The sequence below is a fragment of the Aedes aegypti genome, chromosome 2, assembly GCF_002204515.2.
Source record: "Aedes aegypti strain LVP_AGWG chromosome 2, AaegL5.0 Primary Assembly, whole genome shotgun sequence".
Taxonomy (NCBI): Eukaryota; Metazoa; Arthropoda; class Insecta; order Diptera; family Culicidae; genus Aedes; species Aedes aegypti.
The window spans coordinates 7204510-7227074 of record NC_035108.1 but is presented as its reverse complement, the minus strand read 5'-3'; the positions used below and the strand labels follow the sequence as shown (position 1 = coordinate 7227074).

Below are 22565 nucleotides of genomic sequence, written 5' to 3'. Positions count from 1 at the left end.
TAGCTGGTCAAAATTTTGAAATATCCGGCCGCAAAGCTAGTTCCGGAATAACCAACTTGCATGCAACGCTTGTATACAAGCAGCGGGTGGTGGGCAAAAAATGTAAACGGTCTTGATCCGGTCAATTCTCAGCCAAGGTGGCATAAAATTTCAATCGGTCTTCAATAAACGCATCAAGGATAGTAAACGGTTGCAATGATGAAAAAATTATGGAAATTGATTGATTATCAGCTGAGATATCGTCGTGCAAAGTTTACCGTTCACATTTTTCGACCCTTCGGTACTTTATGTTACAGAAACCGTCGTCGGTATAAGCAGTGTTAAACAGGTTGAACAGCTCCTGCAACTCGTTCAACCACAAAATTCGACCCGTTTTCAGAAAACAACTCTTCCGGGGTGCAACGCACCGATGAAAGCGTCCGACGTCAAATTTTCTACCGCCTCAAGATGGATCCCCTTTGTAACCATGCAGGTATTCGTCAACCGAGATGAACCAGCCTCAGGCTGAAAGTCTCGTTAATAAAGATAATAATAATAATAACCATGCAGATGAAAATGCAAACGTACCCCTTCACCAGAGCTTCCTTCCTACGGTCCGATGTGCAGATTTTCGCGGTGGACACATCTGATAAGACTATCAACCACCACATTTCGGTTGAGGCAACCGAATGCACGGGTGTTTGCTCGTGTACGATAGATTTGAGTAGCGCAGGCGGCCATCCACACACAAGACGTCGTCATCGAAATATGGATTCAAATTCTTAAGCTTCTTAGAGGACTCACCTGACTTCAGCTTGGAGATTATTCAGCAAATTCATGACGCTACACGACACGTACATACTATTACCTTCAAGCTGCTTCCCAAGCAGCACATATTGTTACAAGTAGCTTACAGCAATGGCTTCTTAACATATTCAATAGTTTCAATATGATACATTTGCAACATGGAAAAATACTGCTATGTAACCGAAAAAGCGCAAAAAGTCGAGCCTTATGTAACTTGTTTGATCGTTTCATAGGAAGTTTACAAGCGACTGCTATGTAATTTGTTGATTACGCATGGGTTTTCCTGCGACAAAATAAATGAAACGGCGTTGAATTTGTTGTTACTTTCTGACAGCTTTGGAACCGAACAACCATTTTAGAATTGAATGTCAATAAAAGTAATACGTATGATTTCCAAACGCGTAATTATGCACAAGTACATAATAGATTTAGCATGCCGATTTGAATTTGTGGTGAAATCAATTATTTTACTTGCTCAAAATTGACGCGCTCATAAAATAGATAGTAATTGCATATTGAATAACACATGATACCTGGATTGTTGAGATATTATTCCATTAGAACTGACACAAAAAATGGATGTTGACACTGTTACTCAAATCAGCAGCGTTTTTGATTTTAATTTAATTGTTTGTGAAGATTGTGATTCCAAAATCACGTTGTTTCGTGTCCCGCAGTTGGATTTTCTGGGTTGCCTATCACAAATCGCCATTTAATTTTATCTTGCTGCAGAAACACTTCCGAATAACTGTTTGAGGACAGCCAATCTAAAATGATGATAACTATTAAAAAGCTGTTAGAGAGGCTGCAAATTGTAAATTCAACAATTTTAATTACCCAGAAATCTTATGTTATTTTGAAACTGATGTGTAACTATACTGAAACTGCCAATAAATTACACTGCTGTCAATAGGGGAGGAGGTTTTAAAATGAACACCTTAACGATATCGTCTTGCTTTTAATGGGAAAAACAATGAATTTGCGTTAAATCATCATATAATGTGCAAAAATCCCCTAAGCCAATTGATTGGAACCTTACAAAAGTATGAAAACTAAATGCTTCGTCCAAGAAAGCACATTTTGTGATGTAGGGTAACCAATATATTTTGGACCTCTATATATTTTGGACCCCCTGGGCCATTTTCCTGCAAATTTTCCAGTTTAAATCGAAAGACCAATATAATCAGCATGCCATTTGGAAAGATAGGACCATTCCGCACTTGCATCAAGCGTTTTTGCATGGAAAATGTGTTTATTTTATCTGAAATTAATTTAATTTAATCGGTTCATCCATGCAACCGTTACAACACGTTACACACAGAAATTGAAGACGTCAGAAATTTTTCAAATGTAAACAAAAACTTGTTTCTAATTTCTGACCTAAAAGCGTAGAATTCCCTCGCTTTTCCATTGTCAATCGATTGATTAGACTATGGGAAAGCATATTATACAACCAGTGCCGTGGACTTTGTCGCCAAACGATAAAAAATTGCCGGGGGTCCAAAATATATACTTCGAGGGTCTAAAATGTATTGGTGTGTCCAAAATAATGAAAAACAGTGTATCACAATTCAATTATTTTCGACGCCTTTTGGATCCTACATACCCGTATGGGCATTTTTATCTCGTAGAGGAAGTTTTTCTCTACATTTTGGTATGTTTTTTGACTTGGTTACGCTGTGCAATTAATTAATTGGGACAAAAATGTAAAATCACTTCCTTAGGGGGTCCAAAATACGACCGTTACCCTACTCAAATGGCTCAAATAGCTCAAAAGAAGGCAAATTCAAGCGTGTGCTATAATAAGGGCGAAAGTCGCATGATCGATTTCTTTTCATCGATCTTCTCTTCTGTGAATAAAGGTGACAAGATGCGGGTTTGTTAACAATTTTTCACTACAAGACGCTAGGAAGTAATGCAATCTTGCGTCCTGAGGTGGAACAACGAATTGAAATTGGAAATTGATCACTTTGTGCCAATATTAGGGACTGAGGATAATGTACCCATGATAAGGAAAATAGCGATGTAGATGTGAAAAACATGCTTTTTTATTATAATCTCTCTAATTATGTTCTCTATCAAATAGTAGAAACACCATCCATTCATTTGAGTATTTCAAGGGTTAATAAATCAATTAAAAAAATGCGTGCTTATGGGTCATCCATTAACCATCATTTATTGGGGGAGGGGAGAGATTCTGCCCAATGACCACGGTCCATACAAATTGTAAATTTTGTGTATGAACAAATGACTACTAGGGGGATCTAAAATTGGGAAAAAATAACAGCGTTGTTAATGGTAGCCCCTTGTGCATTTCTGTGCTGTCACTTCAATAGGGCCTAACTAACATGAGTTATTTCTCTTCATCGATTATGCATATATGATGCATACCTACAGGCGTTTGTTCTGATGTTATTGATCAATAATATACACTCTGGAAAAAATCTAAACTAAGAAGTTTAAATGTCACACTAAAGCGCTATTCGCCTGGTTGACCCCAGGCTCCGTATTCCGGCTGGCAAAACTGACTTAGTATAACTTTATTTTATCAGAAACCTTGTATAGCTTAGGAGTATGAGCGTCAAGATTAACATATTTTGATTGAGTAATTGTGTATTTACCCTCGGATTTATTTTTTGCTACACAACATAAAACATGAATCATGTACGTTTATTGATTCCTTAACCATTTTCAACAAAGCTTTCTGCTTTGCTTGACTTGATGCTGGCTTCGTTCCAGGACCATGACATCTCTCCATAGTGAAACACTTCTCTTTCTAGAACTCCAGCATTTTATTGTACGTGGGAAGCTCATCGTGCTTATCTGTATGTTCCCATCGTCGACAAACCTCTTTATCCCAAGTCTCTGCCTGCACATGCACCAAAATCAGCTCCGAAACTCCTGCTCCAAAAACTTCAAACTTTTCAAGATGGCGTCTTTTACGCTCATCCAACACTTGATTGCAATGGCGACTTGTTCGCTCCTGCACACTTGCCAAGGTGACGTTCTTCCTTCACTTTTTGGTTTTCGCTGGATGATTATTGGAATTTCGGAAGAATTCAGTCACAACCACTTCCTTAATTTTTGTATTGGTAACTTTCTCCCACATAGTTTTAATGAATTTAAACTGTTATAATGGAAGAACGAAAATGGTAACCGCTCGCGACGGACGCCGTTAAACTTTTGAAAAATTTCTGCTGCGCGCATTGTCTTCGCCAACTCCTCTCTGCTCAAGCTTTGAAGCGTTGCCAAATCAATTGCAGCAATCGGGTACACTGAAAATTCATCGGGCTGTCAGTATGCAGCGCGAACAGTAGTTAAGAGCGTAAAAGCTGACACGAGTCAAGCTCGGCGAACTAGAGAACCAGCGCCGTATGCGGCATATGAAGGAGAATAAGTGACAAGGATGACGAACGAAGAGCTGACAGAAGTCGTGAATTCATTCATCAAGTAAGACACCGGGACCCGATGGTATCCCGAATATTGCCTTAAAAATGGCAGTCAACGTGGATCTGGAAATGTTCAGAACCACGATGCAACGCTGCATTGATCAAGGAATCTTCCCGGATGTATGGAAGCGGCAGAAATTGGTGCTACTACCAAAGACGGGGAAACCACCAGGTGACCCGTCGGCGTATAGACCTATATGTTTACTAGATACGACGGGAAAGTTGTTGGAGAGGTTGATCCTCAACAGGCTAGTACCGTATGCGGAAGGGGCGGACGGCCTATCCAACTACCAGTTTGGATTCAGGAAAGGTAAATCTACTCTGGATGCTAATCAGTCGGTCGTTCAGACAGCTGAGATGACAATCGAGCATAAACGGAGGGGCATCAGTTACTGCGCGGTTGTCTCTCTTCATGTGAAGAATGTATTCAACAGCGCAAGCTGTGAAGCGATAGTGCCAATCACATCTTGCGTTGCTGTGACCACCTACGTGGATAGAGTCCCAAAAGAAGTGGTTCTTCTAAAACAAAAACTCGTCTAGCTACGGGTGGTATTATGCAGCTACTACAATAGGGCGGTTCAAAATTTGAAAATGTTTGAGAATCCAATCTCCCATATGTCCCTTACCATCCTTGCCATGAAAATAGTGTTCTGTGAAATTTTCAGCTTTCTAGGTGGTGATTTAGAGGTGGCCCAAAGAGAATGTAGGTTTATATGGAAATTACTATGGAGAAATTTTGAGATATGTTCCAAACACGCTAGTACCGTTTTGATTCATATTACGGACACTTAAGGCTTCAGTGAAGTTCAACAAATCGGAACATATATAAATTGAATCGTTTCCTATACAACTTAAGCGTAATCAGGCCTTGCAAACACTTGAATTTCGAATGCTGGGTGAAGATTTGGATTCCACAGCTTAAATTCACTTAAATTCACTTTAATCAACAAAAATGTTCGGCCTCTTCATGATTTTTATTCCGGACACAACCACTTTTTTGCTTCAAATTCCGGACACATTGATTCGAATTCCGGACAGCTCATGAAAAACACAATTAGAATAGTCGAATCATTACCTAAATGCACTAATTCGTTAGAAAGACGTCAAAACTAGTTGAACATTGTAAATTTTCATGGATTGCTATGTGAAATGTTTATAAAAATCATCTTTCAAATTGGGAACTTTTTACGGCCCATTTTGAAACATTTCGAGTGAAATCTTTCCCATGCAAAGTAGAGTGTCCGGAATTTGAAGCTGTCCGGGATTCGAATCAAAACGGTACTGTAATGTAAGTACAAACTTGTAATCCCATAGTACAAACTCATTCTTCAAACCATAATAAACAAATTTGCTGAAGTGAGAAATTCAATCGAACGGATAGCAGAAGAGATAATTCATGACTTTGTTTGCTATTATTTAGCCTAATATGAGATTATAGCCCTGCAAACATGTACAAAAATCCCAAACAAAATTAGCTCAAAAGGGATTTGTTTCTTCAGCAACATCCTTCATTGAAGCTTGAAGAATGAGTTTTCAATATGGGATGATAATTTTCTTCTTACATTAAAGGACTAACGTGTTTGGAACATTTCTCAAAATTTATCTATAGTAATTTCCATACAAACCTACATTGTCTTTGGGCCACCTATAAATCACCACCTAGAAAGCTGAAAATTTTACAGAAGACTGTTTTTATGGTAAGAATGGAAAGGACCATATGGGAAATTATTTTCTCAAACATTTTCAAAATTTGAATCGCTCTACTGCTACGTCCATTGACAAACACAGTTCTGCTGTATCTGCAACAAGTTAATGATCCATTTCAATTTTAAGGGTTTCGAGAGATTGAATTGCCTTTATGAAATCTGAGAAATGTAAGTTTTCAATTCCTTTTACGGATCTGAGTAAACTTTCAATCGCATAATCCACCCATTAAATACAATATTGATAAGTTTACCCAAAGCATGCAAATGGTACTTTAAAATACAATGCAAGCTTATATAATATTATACAGCTGTCATACCCCATGACAGCCGTTAAATAGCCCTATACGTCCGGAAAGTTCAATTGGAGTTTTAGTATCATCTTTAGCGAAGCATTGTGAAGCGCCAAACCTAATCAATTTGTGTCATAATCCTTCATTGTCATGTAAATTTATGCTGTGAGCACAGGGTAACTCCATTCAAATAGTTTCACTAGTTAATTACATCAATTCCACCAGTATGTAAATACGATGAGCATCGGTAGCACAACTGAAATCAAATCTCACTCGTCTCGAGGACTATGAATATTACAACCAGACAGGACAATCTCAAACCCTCCCGAGCTCGACTCAACTTCTCAACAATCTAAATGCAAATCAAAGCCATCCCCCCCCTCGAAAAGGGCTTACCTTGGCAGTCTCCCATTGTGGTGTTAAAATAGTAGCCAACCGGGCAAAGTGTATCATCGTCGCTATCATCCTCCGACTCGTCATCGGTCTGCTTAGTCAGCTGGTCATCGCCATCCTGCAGCAGACATCGATAGGAACCGACCGTATTGACGCAACTGCCCCGGCAGCGAAATTCCTGCCTAATCGATTTCTGGTTTAAACATTCATCAATGTCGATGCAAGTCTTCCAGTCATCGTCGAGCATATAGCCTTCGGGGCAGACGCAAAATGCCCTCCCCAAAGTGTTGAGGCAGGTGTGCGAACAGCCGCCATTGTTGACCGTGCATTCGTCGATGTCCTCGCAGCTGTGGCCATCCTCCGAGAGGCGAGTCCCGGGCAAACCCGAACAGCTGCAGCGGTAGCCACTCCAAGTGTTGATACATGTATCCTGGCAAGGTCCGTGGCCGTTCCGCAGCAGACACTCGTTCACATCTGCAAAGAGCCACAGGGAATGGAAATTGTTTTAATTTGCATTTGCATCAGACGGACTGTGATTTTCTTCGCTTGATTTGCTACGGCAGCTTTCCGAAGCTGGCAACTATTGAGTGTTTCCCAACCAGTGGTCCACGGGCCACTAAGAGGCTGTACTGACTTCTCAGGCGTGATATTTGCCTTTCCTTTAGAGAATATCTGATAATGCATTCCACAAATTTGTCCAAATTTTAACTTAATTTGTGAACAAGTTCTTTGAAAAAATTGTTTAATGCCTGATAAAGACATTAACTAATCCTTTGTTAGATACTTTTTAAATTGTTGGGAAGAACTTTGAAGATTATTTTTATCTTATTTTGAGCTGCATTCAATTAACCTGATTAAAAATTGAACCGGCGGCTGCATCTTCAAAAACGTTGAGAACTACTGAACTATTGCAATCAGTTTGCATTTTGCGTTCAAATCTGGTGTGCCTGAAGCAATGGAAACCTCACCCATTTGGAAAGCAAAATGTGCTCGTACAGAACAAATCTAAAATGTCTTCTTGAATAAATAGTAATCACATAATTCTCAGCGCCGGTTTCGCTATTGGTGGTGGGACCCAAGAAAACCTCCCATGGCGGGGGAAAACTAAACGCAAAGCTGTTGAAAACTTGTACGCCCATAATCATTTGCTTCAGAGGGAGATAGTGAAGAGAGTGAAATAGCTACTACTGCTAACTTGCAACGATGAGGAGACGAAACTCTGGCCAAAAGCATAACCACTTTACTTGTGAAACAGCTTTATCACTAGATTTTGCTTTTTAGGTTAGGGTTGTGAGCCGTGGTGAAAGTGTGTGTTTTCTACGATTTGTGGTTGCATGGTTGTAATTTTTGTTGTCGGGGCTATACTGATTAAATACACATTTGTGTCAATTTTCATGCATATGCTCAAAAAATAATATAATAAACATTTTTTTATTAAGTATTTCTAATTTAACTGTTCTTTTTTTCATTTTTTAAATAAATACAAAAAAGTGAAATTCTCTCTGGGAATTATTCTAAGGTATTTCCGAAAATCGGATAGAAACACTTTTTCCAAATGAAATCACATTTTTTGCAAAGATATTTTTTAATATTCTGGCACAACAATTTTCGAAAAGAAAATGAAAAAAATTTCAAAAGCTTTTCCTAAAAAATAGCATAACATAGCATAGACTGACTGTACATGTCAATGATTTCTACTTCATGATTGATCGGAACTGCTAAGAATTGCACTTCGTTGCATATGAATTAGGGATGAGTCTTTCCGCATAGGGGAAAAGCACTTATTTTCGACCTACAAGAATGTTGTGCCAATTTTCAGATTTTCATACACAGTAGGCGAAAATCGTATGAATGAGTCGAACACTAGTGCTGAGTCGAAAATTGGTGTTTTTCCCCTACTCTCTAAGTGCACATTATAACAGCTCTCGCATTTTATTGATCAATAATGGCGCGGGCCAAGTCACTTTTGATGGGGAAGGACTGTAATGATTGATGCTTTTGGAGACCGAGAATACCTCTGCATCTCCACAATCAATCGGTTAGGTGTTTAACAGAGAGGAAGGAAAAAGATCTGGGAGGCCTCTTTGATCAGTTAAACGATTCATGGAAAAGGTAGAAAAATACAACTCTTACTTAGAACTAGAACTAGAACATTGATAGTTATTGGTAGAATGAATTAATTTTCCTACAATTTATTGCAGAAAAAATGTATTTCTTTCAATGCAGTCTCTATAACCAATAATGTCATTGCACCATCTTTAAAAGTTCTGAAAATAGTACTTACATGAATTTTCAATAAGATCTCTGTATTCTGACAAAATCATATCACAATTTGGTCCAAAACAATCTACATAAATAAGGCCAGAGTTTTGCAGGAACCGTTTTCTTTAAAGTTTCCTGATAGTTTCCACTTGAATATCTCCATTAATGCAACATGACAAGATATTCCTACCGATTCCCACGACAAACATTGTCTGAATCAGTTTTAATATGTTTCTACAGAAAGGTATCAGAAATTTTATAGAAATCTTACCAAACTCTATCCTGAATGATCCATCGCTTTTAACTGTACTTGGAAGTAATTTGGTGTAATTGTCTGCTGAACACTCATTTCATCATTTACAAATTCAGCCATTCCATGAAAAACCGATCTAATCGCGATTTTTCTGGTCATTTTATTCCGGAAATGGTCACCCTTATCAAGAAACCCAAAAACACATGTATCCTTATTTCGGATAAGGAACCAAATAGCAAATTTTCACGGAATTCGGTGACCCACTAGATCGGTTTTTCTTGGGATGGCTGAATTGTCAAGATAATCAATCATTCCATCAATCAACTTATGTATTTCTCCATTCCTTCATTTATCCATTTATCCATCTGTTGCGTTTTTTATTATTATTTCATTGTTTATTACCTTAACTTGTCTTACTCTTGGTAAAATTATAACGGATTTTGTATTACACTTTTTATTAAAGATTAAGATTTTGTATGCCTCTCAAGATTCTCGACTTCTGGAGACACTCAACAATTTTTTCAAAGTTTTTCATTGTAAAATTTTTGAAAAAATTGCAGCGAAATATTTGATGGAGTTTCTGCGCGATGAAACTTTTGGTCAGTTTAATCTACTTTAGTCTAATTTGTTTAATCAAATTGATTTGAAAAGAATATAAATATAAAGGATATCCATTTTTTTATGAATGATAACAAAAGTTGATTCAATGAATACTCCAGAAGACTGCCAGTTGGTTTCGTTTTAGATACTTGGTCTCTATGATAATACAAATCTCTTTAAGTAGGGTAGATGTACCAATAGTTGAGGTACTAATCACGATTGAACTTCATTTAAACGCCCAAATTCAAGATGCGCAATTAATGCACATGTTAATGTTGTAGCATGAAGTAACGACCATTGAGAAAAATGATTTCATCGCCGTAATCTACGGCATGTCAGCGAAAAACAATATCTCCATTATTGGTACGCTGTTCCTTTAGTTGCGGTATATTTTTAATTTGTGTTCCTATAGTTGCGGTATCCGTTGTTTTCTTATGGGACCCTCCACCATAGGAACACTTTACCGCAACTATTGGTACAAGCAAGAAAAATTTAAGCAATTTTAGTGCTATTTCATCAATTTTGAATGACCTAAATGATCCTTGTTGGATTAAAAGGTCTATAGCTTAGCTTAGCTTAGCTTAGCTTAGCTTAGACTGACTACACATATCAATGGTTGCTATTCCGTGATTGACCGAAGTCAGTGAAAATGCACAAAGAATCAACTAGAAGTTCGGCTGGGATTGGCCATAATCTTCTTCAGTGTGCATAATTCAGTGCCTCTATTTATACAGGGTCAATAACGGCGCCGGCCACGTCCTTGCAGTCAGGTGGGATTGGGGGAAGGAATGTTAGTGTGTAACCTTTGCTTTTTGGAGACCGTGTTTGCCTCTGCATCTCCACAAAGGTTACTGGGAGGGATGTTTGTTAATGGGGAGGATCGTTGGGTCATAGGATTCACTTTGATAAGCGATTAGACCATGATAAACAATGATTTGTGAGATATATACATGCTTATACGTAAATATAATATATTCATTTGATATGAACAATATCTATGTAGAGGAAAATTATGCCGACACTTGAGGTGACGAACCATTCGAAGTTTGTTGAACAAATACCTAAATGTAACATTCCTACAGCTGTCAGGACGAAAGCATGTGTTATTATATTTTACTCATTTGAAAAGAAACAAAAAACTCGATTGGTTGGGACATCATAGAACACTCTTATTCTTATGCCGACACTTACAGTGGCGAACCATCCAAAGTTTGTTGAATAAAGTGAACCTTTCGCAAGTCTACACTTGTAGTGTCGAACCATTCAAAGTTTTTTTAATTACAAAAATAAAGGTATATAAGAGGTGTTCTGAAAAAAAAATGTTAAACATAAATAAATCATGAATCAAAGTTTGTGTCGACACTCACAGTGACGAACCATCCATAGTTTGTTGAAAAATCATATTTACATCCCACCATTGTAACGATTGAATGTGCAGTCATACATATTTTATAGATTAGAAATAGTAGCATGAAACGAGCTCACCAATTGATCCGTTATCCTTGACTGAGCAGCCACAATCCACTTTCGGCTTCACTCGTTTGCTCGGCTATAAAAAAGCACTCAGGAAAAAAAAAATAAGCGCGCGACCCAAAATGAATAAAAAAAAAAACTGTTCGGGCTTTCTTGACGCACTGCCCAGGAGCAAGCGTCAAGGTCGAAGGATCAAACAGAACTCCCTTGTTGGATTAAAAGGTCTATAATACAAAAAAATTAATTTTGAAGCAATTTGAACGTATTTTTCAACTATTCCGTGTATCAACAAGCCAATACGTTGATTGGCAGTGTCGGTTCTGTGGTTAATGTAATAAAATCATTGTAAACGGCACTACCGCAACTATAGGAACACCCACAACTAAGGGAACACTTACCCAATCTATTTCTAAGAAAAGGTCTCTAGGGTATCTATGTCATTCTAAATTGTCTTTAAACTCTTTTGCCCAATTCTGATTGCATTGAATCCTGATGCAAAATTGTACAAGCTCTCAGAGTCTATAGGGTTCAATAGGCTGTTCAATAATTTCGTCTCAGATTCTCTGAGAAAAAGCTTCAGGAATTATCATAGGGATATTATTTAGAATACTTTAAGGGTCTCCTTCTTAAGATTTCTCTACCAATCCTCAAAGATTATTCAAAGGAAGCTTAGAAGATTGTAACCAGAAATAGCTCCAGGGAATAACTTTTATTTCTATCCAAAACTATCCTAGAGTTTCCTCCAGATATTTTTTCACTAATTCTACAACCGTTGTTACTCTAGGAGATCTTCCAAAGATGGTTACAGAATTTCTTCGGAGGAAATCCACAAATGCTTATCCTAGAGTGTTTAAAAGGAATAACTTACGATTCTTTTTTTACGAAACCCTGCAAGAATGTGAATTCCTTCTGGAATTATTCCCATTTCCTCTCAGAAATCTAAAATTTCTTGAGGGGTTCTTCAAACAAATCTCTTTTTTATAATTTTTCCAGCATTTCATCCAAGTTTTACCCCTGCAGTTTATTCAAACATTTCTTTAAAAGAATCCTAAAAAATTCCATGCAATTTTCAAAAGCTTAATAAAGTTTTCACACTAATTTCTACAAGCATTTTGTCCAATGTTCATCTAGAAATTTCTTTAGAAAATCCAAGATTCGACTGATTTTTTTCGATTATCTTTGCAAATTATCTGGAAAATCTTCTAAAACTTCCCCAAGAATCCAAGGAGTTAATTCAGAGATACTTGTTTATTAAAGGTGACTTTAAAACTTACCCAAGTTTTATCAGAGGTTACTCTAGGATTTTCTTTAGAAAAAAAAAACACAAAAATCTCAAAGAATTACTTGAGGAATTTTTGTAGAAATCTTAGAAGGAATCTTGGGAGCAATTGCAGCAAATCCCTAGTTGAAATCTTACATAAATCCAGCAAGACAATTCTAAAGGAAATTCCTAGATATTTCTGGAGAAGTTATTGATTGAATTTTAGAATACGTTTTGATTCTTGTAGGATGCAAAAGGAAATCGATGGAGTTAGAACTTTTATGAACCAATTCTTAAAGAATTCTTGGAGAAATTCAGATGATTTCTGAAATAATCTTTGGAGAAATTCCATTTCTGTGGTTCTCTTTAAGAAAATCCATGTTGAATTCTTGAGGTTTAAAAAAATCCAGAAGAAATTACCTGGGAAAATTCGCGGAGAAGTTTCTTGGGAAATAATTACTAAATGAACTCTTTCAGGATTTTCCGGAGTAATATCTGAATAAGTTTCTGATGAAATCACATACAGTAATACTAGTCGTAATGTCACGAGGAATTCTCAAATAAAAGTTTTAGACCTTAGAGAAATGTCTGCTCTGATGCTATGAAGAATCAAACTCTTATCTCCTGGATCCTAAGGTTTCGTTTTGTTTTCTTGATTAATGTTTGGTCTGTTTTCGGCCTTTTTTTGGTTTCTTTTTAGGTCTTTTTTTTCTGGCAAGAGGTTTTCGATTGTCTATTTTAAGGCTCTCAGTCGCTTCCAGCCCTGTAAAGACGTAAAGCTGTTTTAGTCTTGTTGTAACGACCGGCATGAAAATAAGGGAGTTAAAAGCAAAAGGTTGTTAGTGACAAAACCTAGTTTAGAAAAAATCTACGTTGAAGTTTATTCAGCAATTTTTCATTCTATACAAAAAACATGCCAGTCTTCTAAGAATTCTGTTATTTTTTCTGTTGAATGGAAAAACCACCTAAAAATCGTTAGAAGTATTGGACAGTTGAATTACCTTAACTCAAATCGAAACCGACCAAAATGTCATTTCATGCTTTTGCTCCCCACTATAGTAACTTCCAATTTCCAATCAATTAACAAACAATTTTTCTTAGCTTCAGTGTGTAGAAAATATTTGCAACGTGCCTCTGATTTAAGATGTTTCAAGCTACAAGTGATCCAAATTAGTTGAACTCGATGGAAGAACCATAACTGATATTACCCAGAGAATGTAAACATAACTTTATGCCAAATACACCCGATTGAAAACAACGGAGGATGCGTACCGTGCAAAGAAAAGTTTTCAGTTCAAAATTTCAAAAACCCATGCAAAACAAGTAACATTATATCTCGACGTTTCATGTAAAAATAAGGTTTTGGTGAAAAAAAAGTACAAACATTTGTTTTTGGTACGGCCATATATTTATATTGGTTTGTTCATCATAATGTGAAGCTGTTTGGGGAATTTGAACAAGCAATCAATACTAATAATTTGTTTCACGAGAGAAAGATGAAAATGAGTGTAACACCGACAAATTTTCCCAAAAACATTGCAATACTAAGAAAGTAATCAAAGTATTAACTCCAATGCCGCTGTCGGCGCAACACTCTTCCTTCTGTTTCAAAAACGAGCAACCCCGTTGGCACGATATTACTTTTCTGCTGCTATCAGCAATGGCTACCAGTTCTAAACAAAATAGCGAAACAGTTTCCCACAATCCATTGGGCAGTAAATTTTAGAAACCCATTCAAGAGCAACGATACATACCCATTTTCGTCTGGGGCTCTGCATTCCAAAAAGTATTAGAATAATTTCACAAGATATTTTTTTTTTCTCAGAAAATGATGACACTATTACACATCAGCCAGACCGTATCACTGATCAAGAGTCTACACAGTATTGAATTCGGTATAAAAAAGATCATTCCAATATCCGCTTTCAAACGAGCAAACGAACGACATGCAAGTTTGTTACATCTCGCTTTCTTTGGAAAGCCTAGGGGCACTGTCTACTTTTTTCTTCTTCTATTCATTCAAATTTCGTCGAACCAAAAGTATTACGCAACAGAACAGGATACTCTTATGTGCCATATCTCTAGAAGGTCCTCGGAGGATATGGATTGTAGTAGATTGGATGCAAAAATGTATTGCGAGCAAAAGCTTCCTTCTAGATATGGAACTCATTGTTCGACTCAGTTTCTCCTGCTCCCTGCCTCAAAATGGGAAGTCCTTCGAATCGAGTGGAAAAGGATGAAAGTGATTATGATGACAACGGTTGGAGGGATTTGGAGGGATGCAGCACAGAGGATCCTAGGCAAGGTGACAGACTGCCGAAGATGACAGACGACAAACTTGTGCGAATTTGATTTCAACTTGTTATGAATGTTTATAGAATTTAGGCTGTTTGAAATTGCAATTTGCATATTTAAATGCCTTACTGTTCTGTTTCTGTCTGCCGCAGTTATGTGAGCCAATGCGAGTTTTAGGTCCAAGGACGGATGTGTAGCTGGAAGGTTGGTGTGGTCTGATGCAAATCGTATCGTTGGATAACACAGGAGTTTGTACAAGCCTTTCGGAGATGTCTAAAAATGTCTGATGCAGTCTTTTTTTATATAAGGTATCCCGGGGTTCGGTATTTTTTCACAAAGGGATCGTCCATAAATGACGTAGCTTTTTAGGGAGGGGGATTCATGAATTTGTGACGATGTGTGACGATGGGGAGGGAGGGGTCCTAGCTAGTGGACGTAACATTTTTAATTAAGTCGGTAAAAAAGCGCTGAAAAAATGACAAACAATTATATTTTTGTTTGACTTATAAACTTGGGTTATAAAATGATTATTGAACTTCAAAAAATTTATTTGAAAAGATTGAAAGAATCCTAAAATATCCTTGATAAATGCAATCCAACCGATTTTTTAAAGCTTCTTATAACACTGTTCGACAAAAAAGTCGATCTGAATGCACAGATTAACCGTCGCACGATATGTATTGGAGTTCAATTTCAATTGTCCCTAATTACAGGTTCCCTCTGGAACATCCGGTGGTAGTACAATTTAGCCTATACAAAACTGAAAACCAAAATTATGTAACTTAATCAGGAAATAAGTTAATTTAAAACTGTTTTCCAAAATACTTTTGAGGGCTACTGTCTGTCAAACTTCTGAAATCTATTTTTTTTAACCCAATCGCTAAGGAAAACGAGTAAAAAAATGATAGGAGGGGGGTGCTTTACATGCTACGTATTTTCCAAGGGGGAGTATCAGCTTTTGTGACGAAATGCTACGAGAGGGGGGGGGGGTGTAACAAATCAGTGAAAAAACGTTACGTCATTTATGGACGGCCCCAAATCAAAATTCAATTCCTCCATCAATTCTACTTCAAATTTTTCTAGATTACATCAATAAATTTTTCGAAAATTTGAAATTTTTCATTAAGTTCCACCAGGGGTATACCTGCAATTTCTTTCCGAAATTCTCCAACGATATTTCAACAACGTTTCCTCTAGGGATTTCACCAGAGATACTTTTAGAGGTGCTTCCAAGATTTCCTGCAATAATTTCTACAGATAATTCTATATGAATTCCAATCAAAAGTGTACTTTAAGTTTCATCAGGGATTCCCGAAAAAATCTTCAGGGATTCCTCAAAATATTTTTAAGAAATTCCCGCAGTAACACAGATTAAACTAGGATTTTTTTTTTCTAGAAATTCACTCATTAATTGAGGTATTCTCAAACATATTTTCTAGAAATTCTCCCAAGTGTTTATCTCGGTATTTTATACGATATTTCTTCGGACATTTTTCCGAGGAATTCCTCCACTATTATCATTGAAGTTTTTTGAGGAATTATAGGGATTCCTTCCAAAATTTATTCAGGAGTTCTTGCAGGATTCTCCCAGTTATTCATCCAGGACTTCCTGCAGGTATGTCTTTAAAAAATCATACAAAGATTTTATACGGGGTTCATCCAGAGATTCCATAAGTAATTCCACCAGGAGTTTTCCAGCGTTTCCTTCAGGAATTTCTCCAGGAATTAAACAAGAAATGGGTGTCAGACTTTTTTCGGGGATTCCTCCTAGTACTCCATCAGGAATCCCTTGAGAGTTTTCACCTGAAATTTCTTTAGTGACCAAGAATGATCCATAAAATTTTCCATGGGTTTCTGCAGGAATGGGAATATCTGCAGGAATTTCTCCAGATACTCCATCTTTAATAACTCCACCATTTTGTTTGAAGCTTTTTAATAGAGATTCGTCCAACAGTCTCCTTAGGGATTCTTCGAGGGATGCTTCCAAGGATTCATTCAGGAGTTCAAAAAAAAACATCATGGGTTTGTCTAGGATTTCTGCCACCATTTCTCCAGGGATTATTTAAAACATTCCCCCATGAATTCTTTCAAAAATTCCTCCAGGGATATTACAGGCAAATAGTGAAAATTACTTTTAAAGATTTGCCAAGTATTCCATCAGGTATACTTCTAGAGATTCTTCCAAGATCTTTCTTAAGGAACTTCCCCAAAGATATTTGTACAGAATTTTCCCTTCTGCTTCTTGACTTAACGTCCCCACTGTGATAGAGCCTGCTTCTCAGCTTAGTGTTCTTATGAGCACTTCCACAGCTATTAACTGAGAGCTTTCTTTGCCAAAATTGCCATTTTCGCATTCGTATATCATGTGCCAAGTCAAAGAAATAGGCTGTTCTTTCATATTTTAGTATTTTTCATAGTTAATGGAACTAAGGCTTATTATACGTTCATAGAATCTTATTAAAAAATTAGACAGATCGACTCGGTGAACACCTACGAAGAAGAAAGAAGCTAACTGTTTCTCCGTTGTGAAAAGAAGAAGCCAAACTAGTGGTGGCTAGAAATTAATTAATTTACTAAGTACTATCAGAAGGATTGAAGCAAATCTATGCTACAGAAAGAAAAATAAGTCGTAAACCACTTTACTAACTGCCAAAAGCTGATTACAGACGCAATGCCAAAACCTATGTCAGCACCTATTACTGCTAGCAGAGAACTGAATAATTGCTTACATTTAGAATACTCTTCTTGATCGTTCCTTGAACTAACACTAAAGAGCTGTGTATCAATGATGATGTATCCTTCTTCAAGAATAAATTGTTCTTTGGAATTCAGCTTTGAAATTGATTACAAATGTATGCTAACTGAAGTTCACTATTATTCTCAATTCCGGTCAAACGGCATTTGGCCAAATGACCAGGAACAGAATTATCCCAATGATTCGACCAGCAATTATCTCATGATTTTATCTGTGTTTTCTCCAAAAACTACACTTGAATTAAAGAGATTACATCAGGAATTCTGACAAGGATTTCATCAGAAACATTTCAAGGGATGACACCAGGAAATGCTCCACCCATTTCTACAGGAATTCCTCCAGAAATTTTTCAAAATATTCTATCAGCAATTTTACCATAAATTTCACAAATATCTCTTTCAGAGATCCCTCTAGTATTTTTTTTTAATTCCTCCACGAATTACTTCATAGGTTTAAAAAATAATGGATTGGTTTGATTTAGGTTTATTTTGATGCTCCAAATATGTGCATGAAAATAAATTTAAATTTACAACATTTTTTAAGCGGTGTAATCTTTTAGCGATTCAACCATACCTAGTCTAAATTATTTTCTCTAGGGATTTTCTCCGGAATTCTTAAGGAGATTTCATCAAGATTTCCGACTGGGATCCGACCAAGATGTTTTCTGGGAATTCTACAAGGAATTCCTGAAGAAATTCCATTTGTTGTGGAAATTCTGGTGGAATACTGAGAAAACTTGCTGTTGAAACCACCGAAAAAATTCTCAATCCCTGATGCAATTCTTGGTGGAATTTTAGGAAAATTCCTGATATGATAATTGGAAAAAACCTTGATGAAATTCCTGAAAAATACAGCTAGAATGTCTGAAGGAATTCCTAGTGGAATCCCTAGAAAAATTGCTGGTGGAATCATTGGAGGATTTTCAGCTGAAACCCTTAAGATTATTCAAAGCAAAAAATATGGAAAAAATTCAGTTATAATTCTAGAATAAATGTGAAAGGAACCGCTAGAGAAATTCAAGGTGGAATCGTTGGTGGAATTTTGCAAGAAAATTCTTTGAACAAAGTCCTAGTGGAATACTTTTCGGAATTCCTGGGTAAAATTATTGGAGAAATAGGTTCTTTCCTGGAAAGGAATTCCTGATGGAATCCATGGAGGAACTTCGGACCTCAAGACATTCCTGGTCGAATCCCAGAGAGAATCCCTGGAAATACTTCAGGTGGAATCCCTTTTGGAACCTCTTATGGAATCCCTGATGAAATCTCTGGAATAAATCTTGATTCAATTCCTAAAGAAAATTCTTGTTGAAATTCCTAGTAAAAATATCTGGAGAAATTCCAGGTTGTTCTGTAGGAAATACTGGTGGAATCCTTTGAGGAATTACTGGTGGATTTCTTGAAGGATTCCCTAGAAGAATTTTCATTTTAATCTCTGGAGGAATTCCTGGTAGAATCCGTAGCGAAAATATCGTAGAAAGAAATCGCGAATTTCTGGTGGAATCCATAATTGACTATTTCTGAAGAATTCCCTGAAACTAGTTCTGGTGAAGTCCCTGGTCTTGTGCAATCTTTTTGAAATTCCAGGCGTAAATGTCAGGTGGGATTCCCGCATGAAATCTCTGAGCAATTGTTTTCCTATCAAAAATTTCCTGGGTGAAATCATCGGAGTTTTCCTAGTGCAAAGTCTAGCAAAATAACTGGTTCAATCCATCGAACAATTCCTAATGAAAGTTTTGGGACAATATTGAGATTCAGATTAAATGTGCATTTTTATGCAAACATCTCTTAGTAGCTAGTTCAAAGTTTTAAACAATTCCACAAGGATATCAATGTCTTTTGCCTCAGTTGACGAACTTTTGACCCAATAATAGTAATAACCATCAAGTCAAATTGTCCCATAATGGAATGTAATCGCATGACATTCCCATTACAGAATTTTGCAACGTGAAACTCCATAATGAACTGTGTTTTGGTCATCTTTATATTTTTCTCGGAAAGATATCGGAGTGATAAGCAAGTTGTGAAAGTTTCATTGAGATTGAACCATGTTTCAATCTCCTGGATTTTTTTTTTTTGAAAATTCTTATGGAAAGTTTGGAAACTTTTTTTTTTTTAAATCATATTTTTTTTTTATCCAAGGCACTCTGCGCTCGTCGCCACTACTGTGCCGGACACAGTTGATCTTGTAGCTTCTTTACCGATACAGATCTATTTTCAACTTATCTATATTTACATCTAGTTTTACTCTCTCCTACTCTTTTACTCTCACACCGAGCAGGTAGGAGAGAGCTCTGCTGTTAGTGAGGCTAGCTGCCTGCGAAGAGGGTCAGTTTGTCTCAGTCACCATCTGATACTGACGGAGGAAGCATGCTCCTCCGTGAGGCGTCTTCTGGTGGCTGGACGGGTTTTTTGTGGAGGGGCTGGGAATCGAACCCATGACCTTCCGCTTATGAAGCGAAAGCGTAACCTCAAGGCTACAGACCCCCCTAAGTTTGGAAAGTTTGGAAACTTCTCAGTCTATTTTCTTAATGCCTACTTCTAACAGATGGGACTGACTTACGATTCACGGCAGTATACTGAAAGTTAAATTCTGTCAGATTTTCAGCCATTTCGGTAAGTATATTTAAACTAGAACAAAGATGTTGGGGATTTATACGAATATCGAAAAGAATAAACTAAATAAGCTGCTGGTACATCAGGCCGAAGCACTTAAAGTCGAAGTATGTTAGGTTGAAGTTCGTTAGACCGAAGTACGTTGGGACGAAAGAGTAAATAGGCCATATGAGCTAAAAGAAGAAAGAACAGCATATGACACAAAAAAGAAAAAAATGTTGGTTCCAATGAGGTTCTTAAAGTTTCGGCCTAACAAACTTCCGTTCAACGTTTTTCGGCCCAAAGTATTTCAGCCCAAAGACCTGACACCACTCAATAATATTTGTAACACAGGTAAAACTATCATGTCTATATTGATACTAGTATAAAATCATCTAACCATATTAGTTAAATCTAAATAGAGTACTACACTTTCACTGTTGGTGGTTTAACTGAAACATATGTTAAAAAACACTTAACTTTAATTTTTAAAATGAAAAGAAAAAATCTAAATATCATTATAAAGACGAGTTAATTTCGTGTAATTCTAATATTTTGCTTACCTTGTGGCAGATAAACGTCTTTTCTCTGCGACTTACAGACTTATTTAGTGCTGACAGTGCCAACTTTTGCTCCACCAGTTGGGTGAATGTGCGTTTTTGAAAGCAAATTTCAAAACTGTTATATCTTAGAATGAATATGTATTCTGAAATAACTTTGTTCAGAAAAATTGTAATCAATATGATGAAGGTCCCCTGCTTGGAATTGATTTGTTTTCAACTACTATAATTTTTCTAGAATCTTTGATTGTCTTATCGTAGTAGAACTTTTGCCCTACCTTACTCTATGCTTCTAATTACATAGTCGGAATTCACTGTCCAATGTCAATGGAATTAAGAGCTGGAATGGATATTAAAATTGTGGCAACAATGAGGTTGTATCATTCAGGCTTTTGAAAAACATAGTCAATATTCGTAGGGATCATCCGGAAGCTCTTGTTGATATAGGAGGCTTTATCGAAATTTAATTCCTGCACAGGCATATTCAAATATGCCAACCAACTAGCATCGAGCTACGACTAAGATTCAGAGAAAAGCTCCATCAATATGAATTATACACCGAGCTGGGTTTCTTCATCGGTTTCGAGCAGTGAGGTGGAATATATAGCTGAGATTGAAAATGTTAATATAATTCAAAACATCCCTCAGACAAACCTCAATTCAATTCTGCCTGCCATAGATCTGCAACTCAAAATAATTTAAAACCACTTCAAAATTCAATTTGTTTACCGAGTTTAGAACTCACTCGACCACATCAAGCTAGAGGTGATGACTTTGAGCTTCTGGAGATGAGACTGTTTCGGACAGTAGCTTGGTGCTTCGTGCATCGGAAAGCCACTGGTCAACAGTAATTAAAACATGCAAATGCCATAATCTCGATTTAAGCTAGTTTTCAAGTCAGTTTGCATCGGTTTTCGGAAGGCAATGTAACAACTGATAGTCATTGCTCAGATGTGCGCCAACAGAACAAACGACGACGACGGTAAATGGTTTGGAAGATAAAGCCACCCCATAGCAGCCTGAACCTGTAACCGAAAGCTCTCATTCTGGTCGTCCGCAAATCCTGGCCTGAGCTCGTATGTATGAATAAAGTACGGTGGGGAGAAAGTTTAACTTTAGCGGAATTATCAATGTATTCAAAGAAACTTTAATATTTGGAAACAAATAAATATCTTTTAGTGAAATTTAAGCATATTGCCTACGATTTGGCTAAACGTATATCAATCCATTCCTAGTTAAAGCCATATCAAAATCAATTTTCAAAGACGATTGAAACGTAAAATGCGACTATTTTTAAGAAGTAAATACAATACACCAGTGATTGTTGCATAAAAATATACACTTAGTTTCCTGAACAAACCGGTAATTGAACCCAGACATCTTCAGCATAGCTCTGCTTAGTTGAATTGTAATACACTAAAATAATAGCAGTTTTTGAGTTTCGATTACTTTTTCAGCACGAGCAGGCATATTTCACTAAATTTGACTATAAAATCTTGTTTTGGAAAAGACAAATTTCAAGTCTTTCTCAAGATAATATTTGGGTTGAACTTTTGCCCCACCTTACTCTATTGCTTGCCCCCGTTGAGGGACCTGCTTGGCAATTGGGAAGATGCCTTGCTTCGTTGGCCACGTAAAGACGACCAGCTCATGAGATGCTGCCAATTTGCGGTGGGAGCCATTGTGCCAATAGATGCCATTGTGCAATAAACGAAGAAATGGTTTTCTGTTTTACTCGTGATTGCAAATTACACACGGTCGGGTAGCATATGGTGCAATCAAAAGTGGTTGGAAGAACGTACAGTAGATAAGTTCTTTTGTAGAACCTATATAAAATCAAATTGTTCCAACGTAGCTGATGTTGACTTTTATAATAATTTTGAATTATTGT

At 36.9% G+C, this 22565-nt stretch overlaps 1 protein-coding gene across 2 annotated transcripts in view; it reads right to left on the bottom strand.

Annotated features, from left to right (window-relative positions):
- LOC5579875 overlaps positions 1–22565 on the bottom strand; it is a 448850-nt gene that overhangs the window by 53303 nt on the left and 372982 nt on the right. For both annotated transcript variants that reach the window (XM_021839841.1, XM_021839840.1), the window contains one exon: positions 6628–7098. In XM_021839841.1, coding sequence (XP_021695533.1) covers positions 6628–7098 — 471 coding nt within the window. The remainder of the gene's footprint in view (positions 1–6627; positions 7099–22565) is intronic.